This window comes from Trichechus manatus, unplaced genomic scaffold, assembly GCF_000243295.1.
Source record: "Trichechus manatus latirostris isolate Lorelei unplaced genomic scaffold, TriManLat1.0 scaffold00213, whole genome shotgun sequence".
Taxonomy (NCBI): Eukaryota; Metazoa; Chordata; class Mammalia; order Sirenia; family Trichechidae; genus Trichechus; species Trichechus manatus.
In genome coordinates, this window is record NW_004444149.1 from 1042610 (window position 1) to 1068615 (window position 26006).

General features: G+C 55.5%; 1 protein-coding gene across 2 annotated transcripts; it reads right to left on the bottom strand.

Moving 5' to 3' along the window:
• Positions 1-5923: 5923 nt before the first annotated feature.
• On the bottom strand, positions 5924-24692 carry LMNA (lamin A/C). Of its 2 annotated transcripts, XM_023742540.1 has the most exons (11): positions 24037-24692; positions 12032-12188; positions 10594-10719; positions 10150-10320; positions 9828-9953; positions 8806-9026; positions 8490-8712; positions 7948-8055; positions 7730-7849; positions 7212-7301; positions 5924-6469 (listed from the first exon to the last, which is right to left on the bottom strand). In XM_023742540.1, exons 1-11 carry the CDS (start codon positions 24390-24392, stop codon positions 5939-5941), a joined length of 2229 nt encoding a protein of 742 aa, XP_023598308.1. In that variant the 5' UTR covers positions 24393-24692; the 3' UTR covers positions 5924-5938. The 2 variants fall into 2 exon arrangements, with proteins under 2 accessions (XP_023598308.1, XP_023598307.1); XM_023742539.1 differs by lacking the exon at positions 5924-6469 and having other exon boundaries at positions 7115-7301; positions 24037-24690.
• Positions 24693-26006: the final 1314 nt, after the last annotated feature.

Here is a 26006-nt window from a genome sequence, read left to right on the forward strand (position 1 = left end):
CACCGTGCTGTTTTAAAGAATTATTTATATAGGATCAAACTGACAACAGCAACTGGAAAGGTTAGATGAGAAGCTTAGAGGGCAGTGAATTTATGTTAATGGTGGAGGAATAATTTTGAAAAGGATAGTGAGAATGGCTGCACAACTTGAAGAATATAATCAATGTCACGGAACTGTAGAAATGTAGAAATTGTTAAATTGGTATATGTTTCGCTGTGTATATTTTCACCAAAAACTAAGAATTATTTTAAAAATTCCGGCGTTAGCTGGAGTCTGGGGAATAGTGAGCTCCACTGCAGGTGAAAATAATAATGGATCCATCTTCTCTGGACAGCAATTTGGCAACATCACCAATGACCTTTACAGTGTGTATACCCTTGAGTCAGCTATCCCACTTCTTGGAATTTACTTCATGAAAATGCCCAGAAATGAATGTGTCCAAAGATGTATATTCAAAGTAAGCATTATTTATAATAACCAGAAGAAAATCAACAACATATGTTGTTGCTGTTAGATGCTGTCAAGTCAGTTCTGACTCATAGAGACCCTATCTACAACAGAATGAAACACTGCTTGGTCCTGCGCCATCCTCACAATCGTTGCTATGTTTGAGCCCATTGTTGCAGCCTCTGTATCAATCCATCTCATTGAGCATCTTCCTCTTTTTCACTGACCCTCTGCTTTACCAAGCATGATGCCCTTCTTCAGGGACTGGTTCCTACTGATAACCTGTCCAAAGTATGTGAGATGAAGTATCGCCATCCACACTTCTAAGGAGCATTCTGGCTATACCTATTCCAAGACAGGTTTTTTTGTTCTTCTGGCAGTCCATGGTATATTTGATATTCTTCACCAACACCATAATTGGAAAGACATCAGTTCTTCAGTCTTCCTTATTCATTGCCCAGCTTTCACATACGTATGAGGTGATTGAAAATACCGTGGCTTGGGTCAGGCGCACCGTAGTCCTCAAAGTGATGTCTTTGCTTTTCCACACTGTAAACACGTCTTTTGCAGCAGATTTTTGCAATGCAATAAGTCGTCATTTGATTTCTTGACTGCTACTTCCAGGGCATTGATTGTGCATCCAGGTAAAATGAAATCCTAGACAATGTCAATATTTTCTCCATTTATCATGATGTTGCTTATTGGTCCCGCTGTGAGGATTTTTGTTTTCTTTATGTCGAGGTATAATCCATACTGAAGGCTGTGGTCTTTGATCCTCATCAGTAAGTGCTTCAAGGCCACTTTACTTTCAGCAAGCAAGGTTGCGTCATGTGCATATCGAAGGTTGTTAATGAATTTTCCTCCAATCTTGATGCGAGTTTCCTCTTCATATAGTCCAGCTTCTCAGAGTATTTGCTCAGCATACAGACTGAATAAGTATGGTGAAAGGATACAACCCGGACGCACACCTTTCCTAACCTTAAACCACACAGTATCCCCTTGTTCTGCTCAAACAACTGCCTTTTGATCTATGTACTGTTTCCTCATGAGCACAAAGAAGTGTTCCAGAATTCCCATTCTTCAAAACGTTATCTATAATTTGCTATGATCCACATAGTCAAATGCCTTTGCATAGTCAATAAAACACAAACATCGTTCCGGTATTCTCTGCTTTCAGCCAAGATCCATCTGACATCAGCAATGATATCCTTCATTCCACGTCCTCTTCTGAATCCAGCCTGAATTTCTGGCAGTTCCCTGTTGATATACTGATGCCGGGGATGGATTACCCAATAAGCAAGTTATGCCTAGGTTTAATTGTGCTTACTTACTAATCTGTAGTGCACAATTTCATCAAAGATGTGGTGAAACCCACGTGAAATAGATTGGAAAATATGGCCTTGGTGATAGGAATGATACCGGAGACTTCATGATAGAATTTTGCAAGACCAACGACTTACTCATTGGAAATACCTTTTTTCAACAACACAGATAGCAACATAGATAGCAACATAGATGGACCTTGCCCGATGGAATACACAGGATCAAATTGACTACATCTGTGGAAAGAGACGACGGAGAAGCTCAATATCATCAGCCTAGAAGGCCAGGGGCCGACTGCGGAACAGACTATCAATTGCTCCTATACAAGTTCAAGTTAAAGCTGAAGAAAATTAAATTCTTCTTCTTTGTTTCCAACTTTTGCGTTCCAATCACCAGTAATTATCGATGCATCTTGATTCCATGTTTGATCCATTTCAGGCTGCAGAAGTTGGTAAAAATCTTCCGTTTCTTCATCTTTGGCATTAGTGGTGGGTGCATAAATTTGAATAATAATCGCATTAACTGGTCTTCCTTGTAGGCATATGGATATTATCCTATCACTGACAGCGTTGTACTTCAGGATAGATCTTGCAATGTTCTTTTTGACAATGAATGCAATGGTATTCTTCTTCAATTTGTCATTCCTGGCATAATAGACCATATGATTGTCCAATTCAAAATGGCCAATACCAGTCCATTTCAGCTCACCAATGCCTCGGATATCAATGTTTATGCATTCCATTTCATTTTTGACGACTTCCGATTTTCCTACATTTATACTTCGTACATTCCATGTTCCAATTATTAATGGATGTTTGCAGCTGTTTCTTCTCATTTTGGGTCTTCCCACATCAGCAAATGAAGATCCTGAAAGCTTGACTCCATCCACGTCATTAAGATCGACTACTTTGAGGAGGCAGCTCTTCCCCAGTCATATTCTGCGTGCCTTCCAACCTGAGGGGCTCGACTTCCAGCACTATATCAGACAATGTTCTGCTGCTATTCATAAGGTTTTCACCGGACAATAATTTTAGAAGTAGATCGCCAGGTTCTTCTTCCTAGTCTGTCTGAGTCTGGATGCTCCACTGAAACCTGTTCACCATGGGTGACCCTGCTGGTATTTGAAATACCAGCGGTATAGCTTCCAACATCACAGCAACACGCAAGCCACCAGAGTACAACAAACTCACGGATGAGTGGGTGGTGGCGCTCTCTCTCCCTCCCCAAGTCCTTCCCCGATGTGAAGAGTGGTTATGGCTGGGTAGTGGAAGTACAGATGATTAATTTCCCCCCTTTTCTATGCTCTCTGTAACGACCAGGTATTCTTACAAGAACAGATAGAAAAAGAATAGATGTTATTTTTTTTTAAATAGTGTATATAAGCTTCGAAATAACATTGGAAAGTGCTTGCGTTAGCTAAGAGCAGAATCTACATTGAAACCGTAGTGAGATCTTAACCGATGTAAAGTATATGCTCAGGGAGAAAAATCTGGAAGGAAATCCATGGATGGTTGCCCCCGGGGAACTGAGTATGAATGATTTTTTGGACTTATCTGTGTTTTCAGTTTTACTACAGAGTATGTGTTATACTCTTACCAAAGAAAAAACTGTTTTTCAAATAATCACACGTGGCCTGCGGAGTGTTAAGCTGCGTTGTGAGTGAGCATCATCTGAGGCAACAACGCGTGCGGATACAGCAGCTGCGCAGGACTCCAGGGCTAGTTCGCAGCAGCTTTTGCGTATTTGCCTTAACCCCCTCAGCCCTCCTCAAGAGCAAGAGACATCGGCTGCTCGTCCTGGTGTTCCCCAGCCCACAGGTCCCGCACAGCCTCCTACGCTCAGAACCCGCACCGTCCTCCCGGGTTGGGCTGAGCTGAGCCGTGCACACGCCCAGGGCGCTCGGATGCCTCGCCGACCGCAGGTGGGGCTCTGGCGCCCCCAAGTGCCCTGACGGGGAAGTGCATGTGGACGCCCTCGCTTACAGGTGACAGGCCTTCTTGCTGGCGCCTACAACGCCATGGAAGTCCTGGTGGTGCAGTGGTTAAGAGCTTGGCTGCTAACCCAAAGGTCAGCCGTTTGAATCCACCAGCCGCTCCTTGGCAACCCACGGTGGGCGGGGATCAGGGTTCCCGGTGTGACCCGAGGCTTTTCTCCTCTCATTAATTTTGCATTCACCAATTTTACTTTCCCACACTCTCTGAAACGCTCTTTTCCTCGCTGACTTTCGACCGCAGGGTCGACTCCTCTGCTCCACGGGACATAAACTTTTGTTTTATCGTCACTATTTTTTTGTTTGGACGGGAGCATGATGTCACAGAGGGAGCAGGTGTCTGCAGCCAGGACCCTTGGGTCTCCGCCACCTACTAGCTTTGTGGCCTTAGGCAAGTTAACTGAGCCCCTACTTTCAGGGGCAAAAGGGACAAAGATGGTGTGAGGGTCAAAATGGGTAGTGCAGAAATGCTTTGGAAACCATAAAGGGCCAGGGAAAGTTTAGTGACTATAGCTCATTCACCATGTGGGGCTCTTGCCCTCAATTAGGGCTCCTCATTCCCCCAAGTTAGAAGCCATCTCCCCTTCTGAGGCCAAAGGGCACTGACTGACATGTTGTCTTGTTCACTTCCTCATCCACCAAGCTGAGCACAGAGTGTGGCATGAAGGGACATTAACTGCTGGGTTTCCAAATAAGTCCTCAATTTTTCCTGCTGTCCTCTCCCCAGCTCCTTCCTTCCCCTTTGTCCTTGCCTCGAGGCCCTGAGGAGTGGTCACCCTCAGACGGGACCCATAGTGTTTGTCTTAATACTCACGAGCTCAGGGGCTGGCGTGTAGAAGGGGCTTGATAAACGCCACTCAGGTGAAGGAAGTTAGGAAGGAAACCTCTTTCTTCAGGCTCTACCTCATTTCTGCACTACTCTGAGGAGCTTCCATGGCAGAAAGACACACACTGGGTGAGTGATGCCTATCTCCAAGCCTCTCCCCATCAGCCACCACGTGAGTGCCCCAGTTGGCACCTGAAGTGCTCTGAGGCTTCATCCTTTCTTATCCCCTCTAGAGCAGGGATGGGGCCGGGCAGTGATGACCATGGGACACTTGTGTATGTGTCTGCCCTCAGAACACATCATGACGCCCACCAACAAACACAGACCACAGCAGCCAGGGATAGAAACAACTAGTGTATTGATTTGGGGAGGAGAAGAGGGGTGCAGATGGGAAACAGGGAAGCGAGGGGTTCCTTAGTGTTTGCCAAAAACCACTGCCACTCTCCCTCCACCCCTTCTCACCTTCCTCCTCTGGGGTGGGGCCCCAGCAGACTCTCACCTTTTCTTGTAGGCTTCCCTCTCCCTCCCCCTTGCACCCCACTTGACCTGGACCTTCTGTGACTGACCAGAGCCCACCCCAGCTCGAAAGCTGGGCTAAGGCAGATTCAGACTAACCCTTCTTCCACTTCCCACCTCATTCCCATCTCTTGTCTAACTAAAATACAGAAAAAGCAAGCACAGCTGGTACCTGGGACAATCAACTCACCCCGGGGTTGGGGGTGGGGTGGGGTCTGGGGGTGGGGCAGGCAGAGGAGCTTTGCCAGGTGTCCTGGAATGGGAGGCTGGGCCCAGCGGGCCTGGCTCAGCCCTCCTCCCTCAGAGGCTGGCCTGGTGATGGGCCTGCCACCTGGGAGGACGCTTGGGCAGAGATGACTCCACGCCTGCCTCTCAGGCACCATGTCACAGGGTCCCCGGGGTGGGGGCAGCAGCCAGGGTAGAAAAGCGAAAACTAGACTCTGTAAAAGCACCCTTTTCCCTCAGCTCCTAGGGGAGGCCCTCTTTGGTTTTAAGGCAGATACGGCATTTCCTGGGAGCAGGGAAAAGGAAGGAGATAGAAATTCGGATTAGATGCCTTTTTTTTTTTTTTGCGCTTGTGTTTTTCCTTCAGTATAAAACCACTGTAGAAAATAACTTCTCTTAGAAAAAAAAAAAAAACACAGAAGAAAAAACCAAAGGGGTATTTTTCTTTGGCTTCAAGCCCCCACTCCTGAGGTGCAGAGTCGGGGGGTGGGTGCGAGGTGAGGAAGAAGCAGGAGGCCTCCGCCCCACCCTGCCCTGGCAGGTCCCGGATTACATGATGCTGCAGTTCTGGGCGCTCTAAGAGAGAAGAGCGACAGGGAGAGGTGTGAGTGTCAGTGCCTGGTCCCGTCCCATCCCTCCCTTGCTCCAGACGGCGGGTGCTGTCTCCTCCTGTCCCCCATACTCCAGCCCTGCTCCCGCCCTCCAGTCTGGGGCGCAGACAGGAGGGGCAGGACACAGGAGTGGACTGTCTTGGACCCTGGGCTGAGGGGAGGAGGCTCCCCCTCCCCCGAGCTGCGGGAGAGAAGGCTGTCCCCCCCAAAGGGCCCCTGTCCTAACCTGCCTGCGGGCTGTGGAGACGGAGCGGAACTCACCTGGGTTCGGGGACTGGAGTTGCCCAGGAGGTAGGAGCGGGTGACCAGGCTGTCCCCGAAGCTGCCACCCCCACTGCCCCCCACACTGCGGTAGCTGCGAGTGACCGTGACACTGGAGGCAGAAGATCCAGAGGAGATGGATCCGCCCACCTGGGCTCCAGGGCCGCTGGCCGAAGCCTTGTCGGCAGGCTGCCCGCACGTCCCGCACAGCACGGTGCGTGAGCGCAGGTTGTACTCAGCGGGGTCCCCCGAGCCGCCGCTGTGGGAACCCTGAAGAGGAAGACAAGGCTCAGGCGGGACGGCGAGCCTGGGACTGACCGCCCAGGCCCAACACCCGGGCTCCGGGCTCCTGTAGGCTCCCAGCCACCAGGCAGGGAGGTGGGGCTTCTGTGCCCAAGGAACCAGAGGGCAACGGGGGCTGGGGAGGCCGGGATTGGTGGGGGGGAGGGGGGGAAGCATGAGGGGGAGAAGGGTGCTCAGCTCAGGAAGCCTGAGGGAAAGGGAACAGGCGTGTGTCTTTGACTCTGTTCCAGCTAGTCTAAGCTTCAGAGGAAAAGGAGAAAGAGAACAAGCTTATAGCACAGCAGGCATGCTGGGGGGTAGAATGAGAGAACATTCCTGCAGGAAAAGGGGGAAATGAGAGGACATGCATGCAGTGGAGACGGGGGAGAGACAAGACAGGAAATGCAGACGGCAGAAATGGGGGGAGAGAGGCAGGGCTGGGGTGCCCCACATCTGTCCTCCCGGCCCCTTCCCAGCGGACAAATCCAGACCCTTGTCCCCTGCTCCCATGGAAACACTCCATGGCATCAGAAAGTTCCCCCTCCCTTCTTTACCAGAGTAGGGCACCCAGATGCCTGGGCTCCCTGTTCAAGGTAGAGGGAGGGGAGAGAAGAAAGGCTAGGGCAGCAAGTGAAGTTCCAAAATATTCTTTAATGAAAAGATTTTTGGCGTGGGGAGGCCTGGCTGGGTACCCAGCGCCGGCTCGGCCTCAGCGGCGGCTGCCACTCACGTGGTGGTGATGGAGCAGGTCATCTCCGTCCTCATCCTCGTCGTCATCAACCACAGTCACTGAGCGTACCAGCTTGCGCATGGCCACCTCCTGCCAGGGACACGGGACCAGGCCCGAGGGTCAGGGCCGCTGGGAAGGAGTGTGCAGCGTTTCCACCCCCAGCGACCACCTGGGACCCTTCGTGGTCTACCCTTGGTCCACCCTGCTGCTTCCTCTGCCTCTGTGGTGTTAAGAGGTGGGGAACTTGTTTCTGCCTCAAAGAGAGGGACCCCATCAAGCTCTCTGGGTATGGCTCTGCCCTTAACAATCCTCCTGTCTAACGTCCACCTCTCATAATGAGCCACCGGGGGAGGCATCTTTGGTGTGCCCACTGGGTAGGCGGTTGGGGCCTGCGACCGCACCAGCCAGCTAGGGGAAGGTGGCCGAGTCGGCGGGCTCCCTTGGGTTGGCGGAAGCTAGCTGATGCGGCCACCAGGGGGAGCCTTGTCCAACGAGCGGCCCGCCCGCAGCATACTCACGTCTCCGGTGGAGTTGATGAGCGCTGTACGCAGGCTGTTCCCGCAGCCCCAGGTGTTCTGTGCCTTCCACACCAAGTCGGTGGGGGGGCTATGCGTGGCCCCGGCTCCGGCAGCCCAGATCTGGAGAGGCAGGATCAGAGACGAAGAGCTCATTCCACCACTCCCACCCTCAGGCCAGCACGTCCCCCCACAAGGCCGTCCCCCGACCTGCCACTCACCGTCACCGCCTGCCCAGCCTTCAGAGTGAACTTTGGTGGGAAGCGGTAGGTCAGCAAGGGGTCGTCTCCATTCTGGCGCTTGATCTGCCAGTTGCCCATGGACTGGTCCTGCCAGGAAGGGAAGGAAGAGGAACGTGGGGAGACTCACCCCGGCTTCTGGGTTTATCTCACTCAAGTGTCCGGGCAGCCCTCCCCGGCCTGCGATCAGAGCCCCCCACCCCTCAAAGGATAACAGCTACAGTCTGGGGGGCCAGGTGCACTTGAAGCTTTATCGTTAACCTTCCCAACAACTCAAAGAGTTCGGAACTATTATTTAACCCCATTTTACAGATGAGGAAACTGATGCCCTGGGAGGTTTAATAACTTGCTCACAGTCTCCCAGCCAATATGTGGTGGAGAGAAGGCTGGATGGAACAAGAGCGCTGAATGAAGACACCCATGATCGCCCTGGCCGGCCCCCTGAGGGGCGGGACATTCTCCAACTTTTCCGGGGTTCTCCCTAACCCAGCTGCCCCCTCAGATCCGGGCCTGGGGCCGCCTACCTCATTGGACTTGTTGCGCAGCCGCACGAACTTGCCCTCCTCGTCCACCTCCTCCACGGCCACGCGCCCGCTGGTGCGCGCGTGCTGCGAGAAGCTGCTGCGGCTCTCGCTGGTCTCCAGCTTGCGCTTCTTGGTGATGCTGCCCCCGCTCTGCGTCTGGGACGAGTGGGAGGAGGCGCGGCCACGGCTGCGCTGTGAGGTGGGGCTGGGGGACAGGCGTAGCCTGGGGAGAGGGGGACAAAGCAGAGGGCCTAGTCAAGGCCAGTGGCAGGCCAGAGGCCACTCCTAGCCCCTCCCAGACTCCTCCCCAGCCCACCTCTCCTCCTCGCCCTCCAGGAGCTTGCGGTAGGCGTGGATCTCCATGTCCAGGGCCAGCTTGATGTCCAGCAGCTCCTGGTATTCGTCCAGCTGCTGCTGCATCCTTGCCCGCATTTCTGCCATCTCCCGCTCCTTCTCAGCCAGCAGCCGCCGGCTGGTGTCCCGCTCACGGGCCAGGGAGTCCTCCAGGTCCCGCAGCTTCGACTCCTTGGCTGCCAGCTGGGATGGAGGAGGCAGGGGTCTGGTGAGTTCCAAAGGCCCCAAAGAGTATGAAGAGGGAGGGGCATGACTAAGGGGTGGGGGAGACCCAGCTACCCTCCCCAGGACCTCCAGGCTTCCGTCAGAGCCCCTCACGGGTTCTAATAGGGCCTTGGCTAGTGACGGAGCAGTCCTTCCCAATGTCTAACTGAAACTGCTCGTTCTGAGGCTAAAACCTACTCCCTCCTGTCACAAAGGGCACAGCCAGCGAATACTGATGCTTTAAACACCTTATATTTTATAAAAAAAACAGTTGCTGTCGAGTCGATTCTGATTCATGCCAACCCCATGTGTGTCAGATTAGAACTGTGCTCCACAGGGGTTTCGGCTGGTTTTTTCCAAAGTAGATCACCAGGCCTTTCTTCCAAGGTGCCTCTGGGTAGGCTTGACCCTCCAACTTTTTGGTTAGCAGCCGGGCACGTTAACCGTGCACACCGCCTGGGGACACCTCACATTTTTTAGGACTTTATACTTGGACTCATTTGAGGGTCTTGGCAGATCTGGGAGTTAGGGAAGATAAGAATGGTCTCTGCTTTCCAATGGGACAGACAACCAGGGCTCTGCGAAGTCAAGGTCACGTAGATGAGATAAGAGGTAGTGCCGGAAGAGCTCAGGGCACCTGACTCCAAATCCGGGCCCCTTCTCTAGGTCTGTGGGGCATGTTGTGTCCCTCGCCTCTACCCTCCCATCCTCAGCAAGCCCCTCTGGGCCTCCACCCTACATGCTGCCCAGATAGTGGCCTGTGGGGCGCGGAGGCGTCACCTGCTTCTGGAGCTGGCTGAGCTGGGCCGAGAGGCTGTCGATGCGGATGCGAGACTGCTGCAGCTCCTCGTGGGCGGCCCCCACCAGGTTGCTGTTCCTCTCGGCCGCCTGCCTGGCATTGTCCAGCTGGAGGGAAGGATGTCGGGTTAGGATGCAGGGAGGGAGGGAGGGGCCTGAGCCCGCATCAGTACGGCAGCCTCAGGTCCTGGGCCGCCCTGAGCTCCCCACCCTCGCCCACCTGATCCCCCATGGAACCTCCCAGTGTGGGCTGGGACGGGGCTGCTGGGGGCAGAGGCAACAAGGGCACCAGGAGAGCAAGCACCTTAGCAGAATACGTCTTCTCCAGCTCCTTCTTGTACTGTTCCACCTGGTCCTCGTGCTGGGCCCGCAGCTCCTGCAGGGCGTCCGCCAGCCGGCTCTCAAACTCACGCTGCTTCCCGTTATCGATCTCCACCAGCCGGGTCTCATGGCGGCGCTTGGTCTCACGCAGCTCCTGGAAGGGTTGGAGCAAGGACACAGAAACCGGAATCAGTATTATCCTTGGAAGCTGAGCCCCAGATGGCCGAGCTCCCTGCCCCACCTGAACCCCACGGACTACTGTCACCCCACTTTAACCTGGGAGCTGGGTGTTGGCCACCCCCCACTCCCCATCCACCGGTACAAGGGACTCAGGCCGGTGAGTTCTGCACACAGCTGATCCCACAGCCCAAGACCTGTGTCTGTCACACCCAGCCCTGGCCTCTGGCCTGTAAAGCTCGGTCCCCACCTCACTGTAGATGTTCTTCTGGAAATCCAGTTCCTCCTTCAGGGTCTGCAGCCTGTTCTCAGCATCCACCCGCCGCAGCATCTCATCCTGAAGTTGCTTCTTGGCCTCACCCAGGGCTGCTTCGAGCTACGAGGAAGGGGGCAGAGGTCAGAGCCTGGAGGAAGGGCCCTTCCCAGGATAGGAAACAGGACCAAGGGGAGTGAGGGCCTCGGATGCCCGCTGATGTCACGACATCCACTCACCCACAACAACCACTCTGGGTGGGTACCGTGCTAAGAAAATAAAGATACGCTCCTGCCCAGCCCCATAGATCTCCCCCTTTCCTAGCACAACATCACAATTGCTGTCAAGGAAGTCCGTGCAAAGTATAAAGGGAAGACAAGGCAAGGAACCAAAGTGTGCCTGGTGGAGGGGGAGCCTGGGATGGCATCCAAGAGGCTAAGACTCAAAGGATGGGTGAGTGGGCGCTGGCTTGTAGGCTGGGGGCGGGGAGGGGCAGGGAAGGGTGCTGAGGTATGAGGGCACACACACGTGTTCTGGGGCCTCCAGGAAGATCAGGACTGCGGAAGCCTAACATGCAGGCAGGGAGAATGATGGGAGAGGTGGCAGGACTGGGAGACAGGCTGGGTCATAAAGAGACGGCCTTATTGGCTATGAATAGAACCTCTGAAGAAGTGTGAGCAGGGGAGGACTTTGCTGAGATTTTCACTTTAGAAAGTACAGGCTGGCAGGCGCAGCTGGGAGAGGCCGAGGGAAGAGGTGGAGCTGGAGGCATGAGACCCAGGAGGCGCCTTGGTTTTGTAGTCACCTGCAGCCATCTCCCGGTCTCTCCACGGCGCACCGCGGTGGTGGGGCCTGGGCAGGGAAAGCCCAGATGGAAGCTGGGCAGCTGGTTCTAGTCCTGGCCCTGCTCTGAACAGATGAGGCTGTGAAATTGGAAACAAGCCAGCATCTTTGCTTCTGTTCCCTAACTTGTACCATGAGAAATTAGAGGAGAGAATAGATAGCAAAGTGTTTTGAAAGCAAAAGCCACTGTAACCATGCCAGGCGTTATTAATATGCAACCCACATGCAATTAACCATCAGCCCTGGCTATGCCCTCGGTGGGTGGTCGACAGCTCCTCTCCTTTCTTCCAGAGAGAGGTCAGGGGCTGTTTACAGGAGGGTCATACTGGCGTGACTCAGGGCCAGGCACAGTTCATTACAAAGTTCAACGGCAATGGCCATGGCTGTGATTTAAATTCACTCTGCCAGATACCGTGGGCAGCCAATGGATGCGAGATGGTCTACATGGGTGAACTGATGCCAGGACAGGTGAATGGCTCTGACACCATGTCAGACCAGGCACCTCCGGAGGACGGGCTGGGTAGAAGAGTGAGTGTGCATGTGTTTGGGGGGTCAGGTGGGGTCACGGGCAGGCCCTGGAGGGTGGTCTTACCTTGGCCACCTGCCCCCGCAGGTCATGCAGCTCACCGTCCAGCGTGCGCTTCTCACTGAGGGCGGTGCTCAGTGCGGCCTCCTTGGAATTGAGCAGAGCCTCCAGGTCCTTGAGGCGGGCCTGGGCGGCCAGCAAGTCTCCCTCCTTCTTGGTATTGCTAAGGAAGAGAGGGAAGAGTGCGTTTGGGAGGAGTCCACGACCCTAGAGAGGTCCCCTATGGGGAATGAGATGCTGCCATGGGAGCTGGCTCTGTTGTTCCCCCAAATACCAGGAGAGGGCGTCCTTGGCTTTAGGTCTGTTTGTATCTGCCAGCCTCTGGGGCCTGGCTCCCACCTCCCCCAAGGTCCCCCAAAACCCCCTTCCTGCTTCTTCACCCTTGCCAAGACTCAGGGCTCAGGAACGTGCCTAGGGCTAAGGGCAAAGCTGGATCCCACGATATGAATGCTTTTCCCTCTTTCCCCTCCCATCTCTTCCCAAAGAGACAGGGGCACCTTTGTCTCCTGCCCTTCCCACAAGGGGCCATAATGGCTCTTCCCCGGGCTCCAACCACCTTCCACTCAGCCAAGCCTCCCTGCCCATGGGGACCCAGACAGCCAGGCTCCCAGCCTTGGGGGTCCATGTGTCCCTAACACTTCTCAGTTTGAGCCCCAAAGGTGTTGGCCCTTCTCCTCTCCGCCCCCTTTTCCACACCTCAGACTGTGGGGAAGGAAGTCTGAGACAGCAGGGATGACCAGGCAGAGTACTGGCCCTTCTCCTTCTCAGGCCCCATCTGGGTTCTCTGATCTGGGCAGAGCAGAGGGCTTCCAGCCTCCGTCCCTCCTTCCCTCCCTCTGAGAGCATGCTGAGCCCTAGCCTTTGGCCACAAGCCTCAACATCTGGCTCCAGATGTGGCTCTCAGGCCTCCGGGTCCTTCTGGGCTCCATCCTTGAGTCTCCTCTGCTCCTCAAACTGGGTAAAGCTTTAGCTAGACCCAATCAAGCAGGTTGCCATGGCCACCTCCCTCCCCTTTCTGGACTCCTGATTTTGCTGCATACCAAACCGGGGAAATAGAGTCCTGTTTTCTTAACAGGGAGTCCCTAGGAGGTGCAAACGGTGAACGCACTTGGCTGCTAACCCAAAGGTTGGAGGTTCGAGGAACCTGGAAAGAAAGGCCTGGCAATCTAACTTCCGAACCATCAGCCATTGAAAATCCTATGGAGCACAGTTCTACCCTGACACACACACACGGGGTCACCACGAGTGGGAGTCAACTCCATGGCAACCAGTTACTGGTATTCTTAAAAACCTCCCAGGAACCCAAGAACCTTCCAGAGGTTATAATCCCTTCACAAATAGACAGTGAGGGGATGCTGTAGATCCAGGGAGCGGAGGGAAAGATCCAAGAGGCCTAGTCCCAGATGCCATCTGCAACTCATCAGTCCTTAAGCGCGAGCTACCACAGCAGATGGAAAAAAAATCAAACGTGGGCAGTGACAAAAAAACCCCTATCCTGGAGAAGAGAAATGCAGCCCTGCCAATATTGTTCTCCTGCTCGCAAAGCCCTAAGCTTCAAAAGACCCAACGATTCACGGGACAGAACGAGGCTAGACTTGACGAAGCGGTGGAGGGAGGGGTGAGGCCGAGGCTGTGCTCCCCGCCGCCCTCCAGGCTTAGGAGATTCCACTGGGATGGCAGGGGGACAGAGCCCTGTCCAGAGGGGCAGGGGAAGGGTGTGAAGACCAGAGAGAGCTCCCCAGCTGCAAGCTTGCTCCTTGCAGGCCTCTGGCTGTACCTTAGAACAAATTGTTTAATGCAATAGTGTCGGTTGCCTGCAAAAAGAGGCCCTTCCAAAACTGGAGGATGTCTCCCCTCCTCCGTCTCAGCCAGAAAAGCTAAAAATAAAGTCAAAACCCGGCTCAGGTTTTGGCTGCCATCCGGCCCAGCCCCTGGCTGGGACACAGCCCCAACTTTCCATGACTTCAAAACTTTTCCGAAGCTGAGGCTGCTGCAGGGGGAGGAGAGAAAATGAAGAAAACCCTGGTAAAGTGAAGCGCTGCGCAGACATAGATTCCGAGCTCCCTGGGCAGACTCCAAGGCCGCAGGGACTTCCCAGAAGAGGCCTCTGCGCCCTGAAGGCAAATGGCTGCAGCTGGCCACCCGGAGAGGCAGGGGAGGCCCTCAGCGCTCAGAATTTAGAGAACTGGAGTTCAGAGCCTGTTCAGCTCAACCCCCTCCCTTCACAGACAAGCAAACTGAGGCACAAAGGAGGAAGGTGAACGGCCTGGCATCTCACACGGCGAGCCAGCAGCAGGGTCCGGGTTAGAGTTCATTCTGGTCTCAGACTCCTCCTCCTCCACCTCACCGCCTGCCTCAGCCACAAGGTCCCGAGAACCGGGAAGCTGAGCGGAGGGAAAAGGGCAGACGCTGTGGCATCCCCGACAGCCAGCCTGCGCTGGGAGAAGCAGGAAGAGCCACAGGGTGGTTTCAAAAGACATCTCAAGGGCATCATCTCTTTCCGAGTCCTGCCTCCCGGCTTCCTTAGACACCCAGAAGAGGAATTCCTGGAGTTCTCCTTGGTAACACCGTTTCTGGGGCAGTGCCATGAAGACACTTTTTGAAGAAAGGACTGGCGCAATGCTGAGAAAACAGGTGCCTGGTCCCCGCCCTCTGGGAGCTTAGTTTGACCAAAAAACAAAAAACACCACAGTTGCCATGGAGTCGATTCCGACTCACGGAGACCCCATGTGAGTCAAACTGTGCTCCGTAAGATTTTCAATGGCTGATTTTTTTGGAAGTAGGTCACCAGGCCTTACTTCAAGGCATCTCTCGGTGGATTTGAACCTCCAACCTTTCGGTTAGCAGCCAAATGTGTTAACCATTTGCACCACCCGGGCATGCCTAGTCCGACAAGTATGGGACTTTTTCTTTTAGTCTAACTTCTTCACTTCCTACCGTCCCCAGAGTTGGTGGTCACAGTGATAATGATGATGATGATGATATCAGCAAACACTTGTATAGCACGTGTTATGTGTCTAATGTACGCTGTTCTAAATATTAATGTTAGCTCATTTAATCTTCATGCTACCCTGTGAGATAGGACCATTACTATGTAAACAGGGAAACTGAGGCATAAAGGACAATGTCCAGGGTCCCACAGCTAGTAAGTAGCAGAACTGGAAATCAACACTGTACCGCTTCAGCACATGCCACCATATATGGCCTCCTAAGAAATCAAAGGAGCCCCTGAGTAGTGTAAACTGTTAATGCGCTCGGCTGCTAACTGAAAGGTTAGAGGTTCGAGGCCACCCAGAGGTACCTCAGAAGAAAGGCCTGGCAATCTACTACCCCAATATCAGCCATTGAAAACCCTATGGAGCACAGTTCTATTCTGACACACACAGGGTCGCCATGAGTCGGAGTCGACTTGATGGCAACGGGTTTACTGGTTTAAGAAATTAAGGTGGCTACTTTCCTTTCCCTCTTTGAGGCTTTGACCGGCACTTAGATGCGACTGAAGGGCTAAGACATGCCGTGCAGATGAGCGAAATCATAAGCAGGGGAAAGCAGAGGAAGGGCCTCTGCGGTTTTCTTAGTCAGGCACAGGGAGCTCCCTTCTGCGGGGAAGAAACCACTATCACCACGGGTTTATGACTCAGACCTCGGGAGCCCTGTGACCAGCAAGCCACATGTACACTCCCAGAGCTGACTGGTGGGGAGCAGAGCCCAGCAGCTCTCCTACCTCCTCCCCAGCCTTGCCTACGCACCAGTTCCAAACACTGCCTCCCTAGTCAGGAGGAACCTAGCAGGGACCCAAAGCAGATGCTGGCCAGCCTCAAGGTGACGGCGCTGCCCGTGCTGGTGGCAAAACTGGGCACGTGCTGGCCACTGTCCCCCCACTGAGCTGGCAGGGAGGATAGGGTGGGGCAGGCAAAGGGAGAAGGAAAGGGTGGGAAACAGGGGCTTCTCAGGTGACTCATCCTCAGGCAGACAATACCCGGGCAGGGGTCGGGAAATCCTCTAGTGCTCACAGGGGAGACCCTGGTTTTGCCCACGTCCTGCCCCAGGCCCAGGGCCGTGCCAGTGGGAGTGGCCACCTCTTTCCCCTGCATCTGCCAAGTTCTCCAAACACAAGAGTGGCTCCATCCCAGCAGCCTTGTGAGGGAAAGCAGGGCTGGCCTGTTTCTGCTCTTCCCACAGCTGGTAAATCTGATCTCAGAAAGAGAAGAGGCTGGGGAGGGGGCGGGGGTGATAGCAGAGAGGAATAAGGGAGAAATGAGAGCTGGGAGCTGGCGGGTGTGGCCCAAGGCTGGGGCTCTGTATGCGGAGGCTGGTGGGATAGAGAAGCCAGCTCCTGGCCCACTGCAGGCCAGAGCTCTCAGGGCTGCTTTGGGGGAAGAAAGGCGCCCAGCTCAGCAAAGGGGCTGGGTGGGCACCGGGCCAGGCACTGACCCGCCCGCTGAGTCACCCTCCTCAGTCCAGCTCTGATGCCAGATATGGAAACCAGGGTCGGCCGCAGGCCTGTTTGGGCCTGGTTGCTGGTTGCTGGGAGCAACGTGCTAGGCCCAGAGGGAGAGGCCCCCATTTCCTCCCTTGTGCTGAGGGAGAGACAAAGTGGGGCAGAGATATTAGGCTGGGGCTAAAAATAAGGAGTAGGAGGGACAGACGGATAAGGGGGCGGTGGAGGAGCTGGTCCAACCCTGCAGGGGCTCCCTCTACCCACCCCAGTCCCCCCGGCGGCCCTGCCTCACCGGCCCTCCACATTCCCCATGCTGAGTGGCAACCCCAGGAAGGGGGGAGTGAAGGAAAGCAAAGGTCTCTGAGCCCCTGGGCATTTCCTGCCTCACGGGACAGGGCGCCCCCTGTGGCTGGGCTGTGCAGACCTAGGTGGGTAGCAAGGGGTCCTTGCCCTCATGGAGACTGTTCTCCTAATCCTCCCAGGTGTCTGTCTAGACCTCCACTCGGGCTGACTTCCTGCTGGGTGATGGGGGTCTCCTGCTGCCCCCCACACCTGCCTGCAGATTTCGTTAGTACCACCTCGCCTTTCGTTCCAGCTGCTCCTCCTGCTGCAGAATATCCTCCTTTCCCTCCCTCCCTCCCTCCTGCCATCTACCCAAATCCAGCCCCGTCCCCAGTCCCCAGTCCCCAGTCCCCACCTCACCTGAGACCTGGCCCGGGCCTGCCCTGCTGCTCCAGCGCCAGCCCCTCTCCTCTCCCAACTCCCAGCTGCATGGAGCGGTACCATTTGTTTTATCTGCTGGTTTATTTATCGCTTCACTTATGTTATGAACATCTTCGGGCTTTTTCTGTATGTCCCCCAAATGCCCCGAGACTAGGAGGTTCATATGTTCAAGGCTTCTGGGGGGATCTCCTCCTGGACCAATTCCTGCACTCTTACAGATGGAGAAACCAAGGCCCAGGAAAGGGCGGGCTCATTCACTAAAAGCCTGCCTACGGGGTAACCTGAGGACACTCGCGGCAGGAAGGGACAGAACTCTGGAAGCCGTATGATGCACGCAGTGGGTGCAGGGAGTAACACGGGGAGACCCGGTGAGAGAGCTGGGAAACACGTCGCCCTCTGCTTTGCCTGCTGGGAGACATGCCAGTCAGACTTGTGATACTGGAGCCTAGCGAAGCCACCACTGCCACCTACCCCCAGACACCACATACGCCACAACAGCAGTGTGTGAAGCCCTAAGGTCTGACATCGCCTCCCCTAAATCAACCAGGGCTTGGTTTCTTGACTGGTCTGTGGGTCTCCCATCACTTGCAGGTAAGCGCAGGAAGTGGGAAGGCTGGAGCTTAGCCACAGTCCCCTCTCCTCCCCAGACTTCCCCACTCTGCATCCATGGCCACAGCCCTCTCTGGAAAGGAGACCTTGAGGAGAGCAATGGAGGGGGTCTGGTAGTCCAGGGACCTGAGCCTTCCCCAAACCCCACCCTATGAAGTCCTGAATGTCTCTTATACCTCACCCGGAAAGCATATGGCAGGCCCCCCAGGATGGGTGACACCCAGCCACCCCCCCACCCCACTACACAAGGCATATGCACCCTGCGGCAGGCATGGCCCGCCTTCCGCACGCCTCTCTTGGGTGTGACACCCACCAAACACGCCCGGGCTGTGAGGCCCCTCAGATCCCCTTCCAGAGCCGCCAGGCTCCCAGCTGTTCCCCCGGTCCCCCCAGACAAAGCCAGGTCTTGATTCCAGGCAGAGGGAGGTGCTTGGTGGCGGCGGGGCGGGGGGGGCGGGGGTACTGGTGCTGAAATGGAGGAGAGGAGGCCTGTTTACATGTCCAGACTGTGCCGTGCAACTCTCAGGAGCAAAGGCACTGGGCCTGGCGGGGGGCCAGGCCTGAGTCACAGCTGCTGGGTGTATTAACGTGGCATTGTACAGGGGCAGGAGAAGCCTGGGGCCAGATGTGAGGGCACTGGGGTCCTGGACAACAGGCGGCTGACTCCCTGATCAGCCGCCCCCTGTGAGGTCCCCTGCCAAAACCCACTTTCAGGCTTCCTGATCTATCTCTCCAGAAGTCATTGCTGTGTTATAAAAACGCAGGGGCCAGGAGACAGACCAGAAGAAGTGGGGCATGGACGGGGGATGACCTAGGAAGAAGGTAATTGTCCTGAGGGAGGGAAGGAAGGAGACCACTGGCTAAAGGGAGGGACCTTTAGGGGGATCCCCACAAGAAGCTAACTCAGCAGTCCCTTCTTAGGACTTACTAACCCTCCACCTGGTGGCTCATAGTAATTAACCCTGACAATACCGGGAGGGGGTAAGAGCCGCACCCCAGGTCAGGAAAGGAAGTGGGGGTTGGATCTAGGAGTTCTGGTCCCACTGCATTCCAGCTTCAGCCTGGGAAGACGCAACACTGTCTCCCAGCCGGCAGAGGGTGGCAGCGTCAGAACTTCGGGAGGAAGGGGGAGCCTTGGTAGTCCCCAACAGCCTCCTTTAAAATGCCCAGAAACTAGACCCCCTCAAACGAAGAGTCTCTGGCTCCCTTGGGCTGGCCCTAGAAGGACTCATGAGCCCTGTTCCCCTTAGATTTGTTCCCCCACCAGATTCAGATCCTCATCCCTCTCGCTGCAACTTGAATGTAGTTCTCAAGAAAAGGCCACCCCTCAGCCTAGCCTTTCCTGACTAGACAAGCTCAGGGTCTCCCATCCACCCAGTCCTCTACCATGACTCAGCTCCCCTGCCGGGCCCGGGAGCCCAGCCAGATTGATTCCTGGCTTGGGCAGGCAGGCTTCTGGCTTCCTGTCCCACAAAGGGACAGGGGGGAGCCTCCTGCCTCCTTCCCAAACCCTGTCCCCTTCCTTAAGAGACTGGTAAGGGCCAAGACCTCCCTCGCAGCTCAGACTCAGGTTGGGAGAGCCAGTATGGGTACAGGAAGGATGGCAGGTAGGCAGTTCAAGGTTACCTGCGTCTCCCTCTGGCCCCAGACATGGTGTCTACATAATCCTGGCCAACTCTAAGGTAACAGCCCTACCTTTCCTAGGGCCTCCTGTCCAGACTCCAGCACAGGCCAGTGGGAGGCATTCCTGGGTCTCCTCTCTGGCTTTCCTGCTACATGATACAGCCCTTCCCACTGTCCTGAAGGGGAGGCATTGCAAACGAATTGTTATTCCCAACTAGCAATAAAAACAAAGCATCAGCCAAGAGGGTAATGTCACAACAATTAACCATTTCTAATAAACTTTCTTTGGGAAATAGAGAAGAGTGACAGTACTTTTCATTCCATGGCTGGTGGGAAATACGTCTATTGAGAGTAGCATTAGCTATAATTATTTTCACATTAATTGTATTTGATTTGAATACTAATAGTTTGGTACCTTAGAAGATGGTTTTCTCATTTTGTGGGTCATTGTACTACTTTGGAACCTGCGGAATCTTTGGAGACGTTCTGCTCTGACCCTTTTCTTTTATAGCTGGGGAAATCCAGAGAGGGGAGGTGATTTGCTAAAGGTCACACAGCAATTTACTGGCAAAGTCAAGTCTAGAACTAAGGAGGCTGAGGGTCAGGGCTCTTTCTACTACCCACACTGCCTGGCAATTTGTTGGTGGATGAACTTGACTCTTATTAAGGGATAGGAGACCCTACAGCCTCTCCAAAAACCCTCTCTCTAGGTATCTCCAAGCTCAGCCCATGTCACCTTCAGTGCTGGGAACCCAATGGGGGTGGGAATGGGATGAACGCCCCTTGTGTCTAGCCTCTGAGCCAGGCTTGGTGTTGGCTGCCACAGCTGCTGGAGGTGGTAAGTGGCCAAAGGGAAGAGAACAGTGGGTACAGTTGGTAGGTGAATGCATCTCTTACCAGTTGTCCCCGCAGCTGTCCCTGGCTCAGCCTGCTACTGAGCTAGGGGATCACTGGGGGAGGGGCTGGGAGAGGTAGCAAAGGGCACCTCTCACTTGAGTCAGGATCTCAGGCCCCTGGAGGCCAGGAGAAGTGCCAACCGAGGGCACTGCTCAAGGGAAGGAAATCAGGACCCTAGTGAGGAATTTTTCTTTCTCTTGTCTCTCCTGGGCTCCTTAAGTACTTCTCAGTCCTTGGGTTTAGTTGTACCTCCTTCTTTCCCTTTGGATCAAAACATGGACTTCAGAGCAGGGAGATGGGAAAAGTAACTCGAAGAGGTACCCTCGGGTGAGGGCTGGGGCCCAGGCATCCCCAAAGGCCCCCACCCCATTCTCCTCATGTCTCTGCCAACGGGCATAATTTCCTTCTGATCTGGGTAGACAATTCCCATGACAAGTCCTAAGACAGTCTCAAGACAGGACTCCCCAGCCTCTCAGAGCTCTATGTCACCATGAACGACCTGGCAGGGACACAGGTCTTTCCAGGTACAGGCTGGAGCAAGGGCTGTTGATCAAGTGCTAACAGGCCCTGGAAGGACAGCAGAGCACTGAGGCATTGCAGGTCCCAGAGCAGAAACTCCAGGCCTCAGGAGTGAAGCTCAGGACTCAGGAGCTGGGCCTCTAGTCCCCCACCCCTCCTGGACCCTATCCCTTAAGCTAGAGAAGTGAGGTTTAATGGTAAGAGCACTTGGCTGGGAGTCAAGTCCTGGCCTGTCACCCCCTTGCTGTGTGACATGGGACCAGCCTCTGTACCTCTGTGGCCTTTGCTGCCCTTGTCCTATCAGAGCCGGCATGAGCCGGAGTCTGCACCTCCCAATGAGGCTGCATAAGGTGGGCAATCCAGGAAGTCATCAAGCACCAGAGCCTCGTCCAGGGGGAAGAGGAACTTCTGCTTTGTGGGCCTGGGATCACCCCACTTGTGACTCAGGCTTCCTGTGTCAGTTCCGTATGGGAAGGTGCAGACCCTGGCAACATCCCGCAGCCCGAGCCCATAACTCTGGACTCAACTCTAGAACCAATGGTGCCTATTGCCTGTCTGGAACCCTGAGTCCAGAACACCAGCAGAGGTCCTAAGAAGGCAGGAAAAGGACCCCCAGATGCAGTAGGAAGGGGGATACCACATGCCCTCAGATCTCCACTCTCCCCTTAAGACATCTGCTGTCTCTTGAAAAGCCACTAGGGTAGGAAGGAAGGGGCAGCATCTGAGTCATCCACCCAGCTGTCCTGCCTGGGGTGGGGCCCAGCTCCCAGCCTGGACCCCAGACGGACCTTCCTTGGCGCTCTTAACCTCCCCATTCTCCCTGCACTCGGGTACCCAAATCCCTCAGGCCCCAGAGTAAAGAGAGAGAGAGAGAGTGTGTGTGTGTGTGTGTGTGTGTGTGTGTGTGTGTGTGAGGCGGGTGTTTGTGCTGGAAGCTTATAACCTAGCCCAGCTAACCTAGCCCAGCAAGAGGAAGCCCCAAGCTCCTGGGTGTGGTCAAGGTACTCAGGCTAGTCCAGGGATTGCTACAGGGTCTTCGAGGCAGCTTTGCATCCCAACTCCAAGCCTGACCCTGAACTCTGAGCTCTAATTAAACATTAAACCAGACAACACCTTCTCTCCAAGCTTCAGTGGGAGGGACTGAGGCAAGCCGTTCTTCCTCTCGCAAACTCTTCATTCTACCTGCTTCTTCACCCCACCCAGAGCACAGCAGCACAAAAGGCAGCAACAAATCCTGGCCCCCTCTTCTGGGGACATAGACAGGGGCAGACACTCCACTCTGAGCCCCCTTGGTCCCTTCACCCCTACTTCCCATCAGCCTGGGATCCAGGTGTGCAACACATGCCCCCCTTTCCCGGAAGCCCAGCCAGGATTAGTGGGGGAGAAGAGAGGCAGGTGGCTAAATATAACAAGTACACACACCACCCCCGCCGCTGCCCCACGTGCACACACACCCGCCTGGTGTCCCGGGCCGGACAGCTGCACCAGGAGGCAAAAGGAGACAGACTGGCATGGCTGGGTTAGCAAGAGACTATAGCAGCTGCTCATCCTGCAGCCCAGATCTAAGTCTTCCCCAGAAAAAGATCTGCTAAGAATGCCCTTCAGAAGACTCTGCAGGGGACAGGGGTGCTTGGGTAGCTGAGTGGACTAGTTTAGAAGACTAATTCTCTTAATTCTTCCAACCAGTCCAGTGGAGGTGGGGACACACCTAGCGTGCCTCCTGTCTGCCCTGCCAAGTTGTTGACATTACTAGGGAAAAAAGACAGGACGGATCTCTTTCAACAGGTTGAACCCATCTTCCCAAGGAACTTCCTTCCACTCAAGAAGGGTGATAGGATCTGGTCACACCGACCACACCTTGGAGCAGAGCGTAGTGATGGGCTGGGGACAGTGAAGGGGCAGAACAACCACAGAATACACAGAGGGGATCTCAGAAAAGCATGAGTTTGGAGAAGACGATGCAAAGGGGCAGGAAGAGGGGAAGTCAAAACCCACGGGCCCTCCAGGGATCTCTGGGCACCTTGAGGGCTCTTTAGCCTGGATCTTCATAGAGGAAAGGGGAGTGGGGAGAAGGAAATTCTTGGGGGGCTGGAAGAAGAGGGACTAAACTTCCAGGCTCCCAAAGGGTGGAGCAGGGTAGGGTGCGGTAGGGTGGGGCAGGGCTGGGTGAGGTGGGAGTGGCCTGAAGCTTCCAACGGCTGGATTTCAAAAATGTCACTGTATTCCAGCAGTTTAATAAGGCAAAGATCAAATACGTCAGTGGCTGAAAGGATAGGCCAGAGCAAAGACCGCGGGCTTGGCTGGGAAAATGAAAGCGGCTCGCCCAGAGAGGGAGGGAGAGAGAGGGATAGAGGCCTGAGCCTGTGCAGACACCAGGCAAGAGAACCAAGGCGGGTGCCACCAGGCCTGAGCATAACACAACTTCCTGAGACCTCAGGGAGCCTCTGCCCTCTGTCTCCCTCCCTCCCTTGCATTCCTGGGCCAAGGAGACCAAGGGCTGTGGGAGCTGCGGGGGAGATGCACTCCTGCTGCTGTTTGGTGGGCCTGTCAGAGCCCAGGGAAGGTCTCAGCCATGTCGGGAGTGAGGAAGAGCTTCTGACTCTTAGCAAGAACCCCGTAAAGGGTCATGCCAAGGAGGCCACTGCCACGTGCCTGGCGGGGAAGAAGGGGGTCACCCTGCCTTGGTGACCTCTCTCCAGCACCACTGGACATCTGCCAGCTTGGGAGTTCTGTCTTAACGGGCATCACGTGCCCAAGGCTGACACAGTGCCAAAGCTGCCAAGAAAGTTCTAACAGGACCCTTTCACCCCCTCCAGTGCGTCCTGGGTGCCCAGAGTTCTCACACCGGGCAGAGCCAGCTCTGCTTTGAACAAGCTCCTCCCCCAGGCTCCAAATGGCTGGCAAACCCCACCCTAACGGAATGCGCGCCTGCCGCGAGCCCCATTTGACCCCACGCTCCCACCATTCCTTATATTTCCCACTCTCTCCCAGAGACCCCTCCCCTCTCTGTCCTGTCACAACAATTCCCCTTGGTACCGCCAGTCCCTCGCTTGGGACAGTTCCGGGGAGGGAGGAGACTATATGGCAAAGTTAGCAGCCTCCCAGAGCCCTGTCGCTCCCTTCCTGGAGCCGGCAGGGACGCCGCTGCGCCCGCCCTCTCCGCTCCCGGCCCGGCACGCTGCCACCTGGGCGCACTCACCGCGCTTTGAGCTCCTTAAACTCCTCACGCACTTTGCTCAGCTCCAGCTGCAGGCGAGCGCGCTCCTTGGCCACCGAGTCGAGGGTCTTGCGGGCATCTCCAAGCTCGGCCTCATAGGCGGCCTTGATGCCGGACACCTCGCGGCTGACCACCTCCTCCGACTCGGTAATGCGAAGGCGTAGTCCTGCGTTCTCCGTCTCCAGGGAGCGCACACGGTCGATGTAGACCGCCAGGCGATCATTGAGCTCCTGCAGGTCTTCCTTCTCCTGCAGCCGGGTAATGCGAGTGGGCGACAGCGGGGTGGAGCTGGCCGGCGCCCCGCTGCGGGTGGCGCGCCGTTGGGACGGAGTCTCCATGGCCGGCAGGGTGGCAGCGCTGCCCAAGGGGCAGGGGTCCCGAGAAGGGCGCGGGGCTCGGGCTGAAGGACAGAGACTGCTCGGGGTCGGAGCGCGCCGGCCGGCTGGCTCTCGGCTGGCTCCTGGCAGGCGTAGTGATCTGGGCCGGGCGCTGTCGGACCTCGGGATCGGGTTTGGCTAGCGCAGAAGGGGTGCTCCCGCGAACACTCTGAGTCACCGGCGCCGGGGCAAAGGCTCTAATAGGTCTATGGAAAAGGAGGAGTGGCCAGTGTTCTTAAAGGGGCCGTCACAGATTCACAAGGCCGGGGGTGGCAGTGGGGTGGGGGGAGGCCGGCGGGGCGGGGGCGGGGGCGGAGTCGGGCCCCACCCGCTCCCGTGCACAGCCCTCTGCAGGGGACTTCGCTGAAGCTCCGCGTCTGGGTTCCTGCCTGCTCAGCCCTCCTAGCTCCAAGCTTTCCCCGACTCCCTCTGCCTTCTGGGGTACAGGACATAGCCAAGGGATGAGAGTGGGTTGGGAAAGCGCAGGGGGAAGGGGGGACTGGATGTAAAGCGAAGGGAAGGGTCCAGGCAGGCAGGGCTGGGGTACAGGAAAGTGGGGGGAGGGCTGAGGCGGTGGCCAGCAGGGTGACTCACCCCGCTTCCACCAATGGCTCCCCCTTCCCTGCCCGTAGTAACAGTGAGTCACCCCTAGTCGTTCCCCCCACACACACGTGGGCAGCCCATTCAAAGCTGCATCTCAGCGTGCCAGGGGTGGGGTGGAGAAAGAATGCCGGGATTCCCCTGGGCCATAGCAAAGGCCTGGGTCCTGAGTTCCTTTACCCCCTCAATCTTGGAGCAGAATCAGAAATCCGGGGTCCCTTTTCCCCATCTTCAAGGAACCCTGGTGGCGCAAGTGGTTAAGCTCTCCACTGCTAACCAAAAGGTCGGCAGTTCCAACCCACTAACCTCTCTGGGAGAAAGATGTGGCAGCCTGCTTCTGTCAAGATTACAGCCTTGGAAACCCTATGGGGCAGTTCTACTCTGTCCTGTAGGGTTGCTATGAGTCGGAATCCACTGGACAGCAATGGGTCTTTTGGGTTTTCCCCTACCTTCTGCCTCAATTTATTTCCCTTCCAAACCAAGCGTTGGGTCTTACACCGAAGCCCAGTTTCCCAGAGAAGGCCAAGAATAGGACCTAGGCATCTGCACCCTTCATCCCCTGCCCCCTTCCTTTGGTCCCAAACAGTTGGAAAATAGGATGCCTAGTTCCTCCCCCTTTCAGTTCCTTTCTGCTCCTCGCCCCACCCAGCCAACTCCAGGACTGTACTTATTTGAATGGATAATTTAAAACAGATACCAGAGCTGTGCGTGCACTCATCATGTTGCCAGGACACCAGGTCCCAGATTTTTGTGGTTCCCAGAGGGGCCTAAAAGGGGGAGCAAGGCCAGGGACTGGGTAGCCAATGTTGGGTCTCCATCCCACTTCCAGCCAGAAAGCAGGAGGGGGCTTAGGGACAGCCAAGCACCCACAGCCTCGCTGGCTGTGAAGGCCAGCGCCACCCCCATCGCTACACTCCTCTTGGCCAGGTCAGATTTGCAGCTGGCTCTGGGGAGGGAACCGGGCCTCTCGCAGGA

Bases quoted from the DNA above. Each gene is read 5' to 3' on its own strand.
- LMNA (XM_023742540.1), bottom strand. From the start codon at position 24,392: ATGGAGACTCCGTCCCAACGGCGCGCCACCCGCAGCGGGGCGCCGGCC. The intron at 10,720-12,031 runs GTAAGACCACCC...CCTTCCTCGTAG, and splicing joins TGCGGGGGCAGGTGGCCAAG to CTCGAAGCAGCCCTGGGTGA. The intron at 8,713-8,805 runs GTGGGCTGGGGA...CCCTCTCCCCAG, and splicing joins CTGGAGGGCGAGGAGGAGAG to GCTACGCCTGTCCCCCAGCC.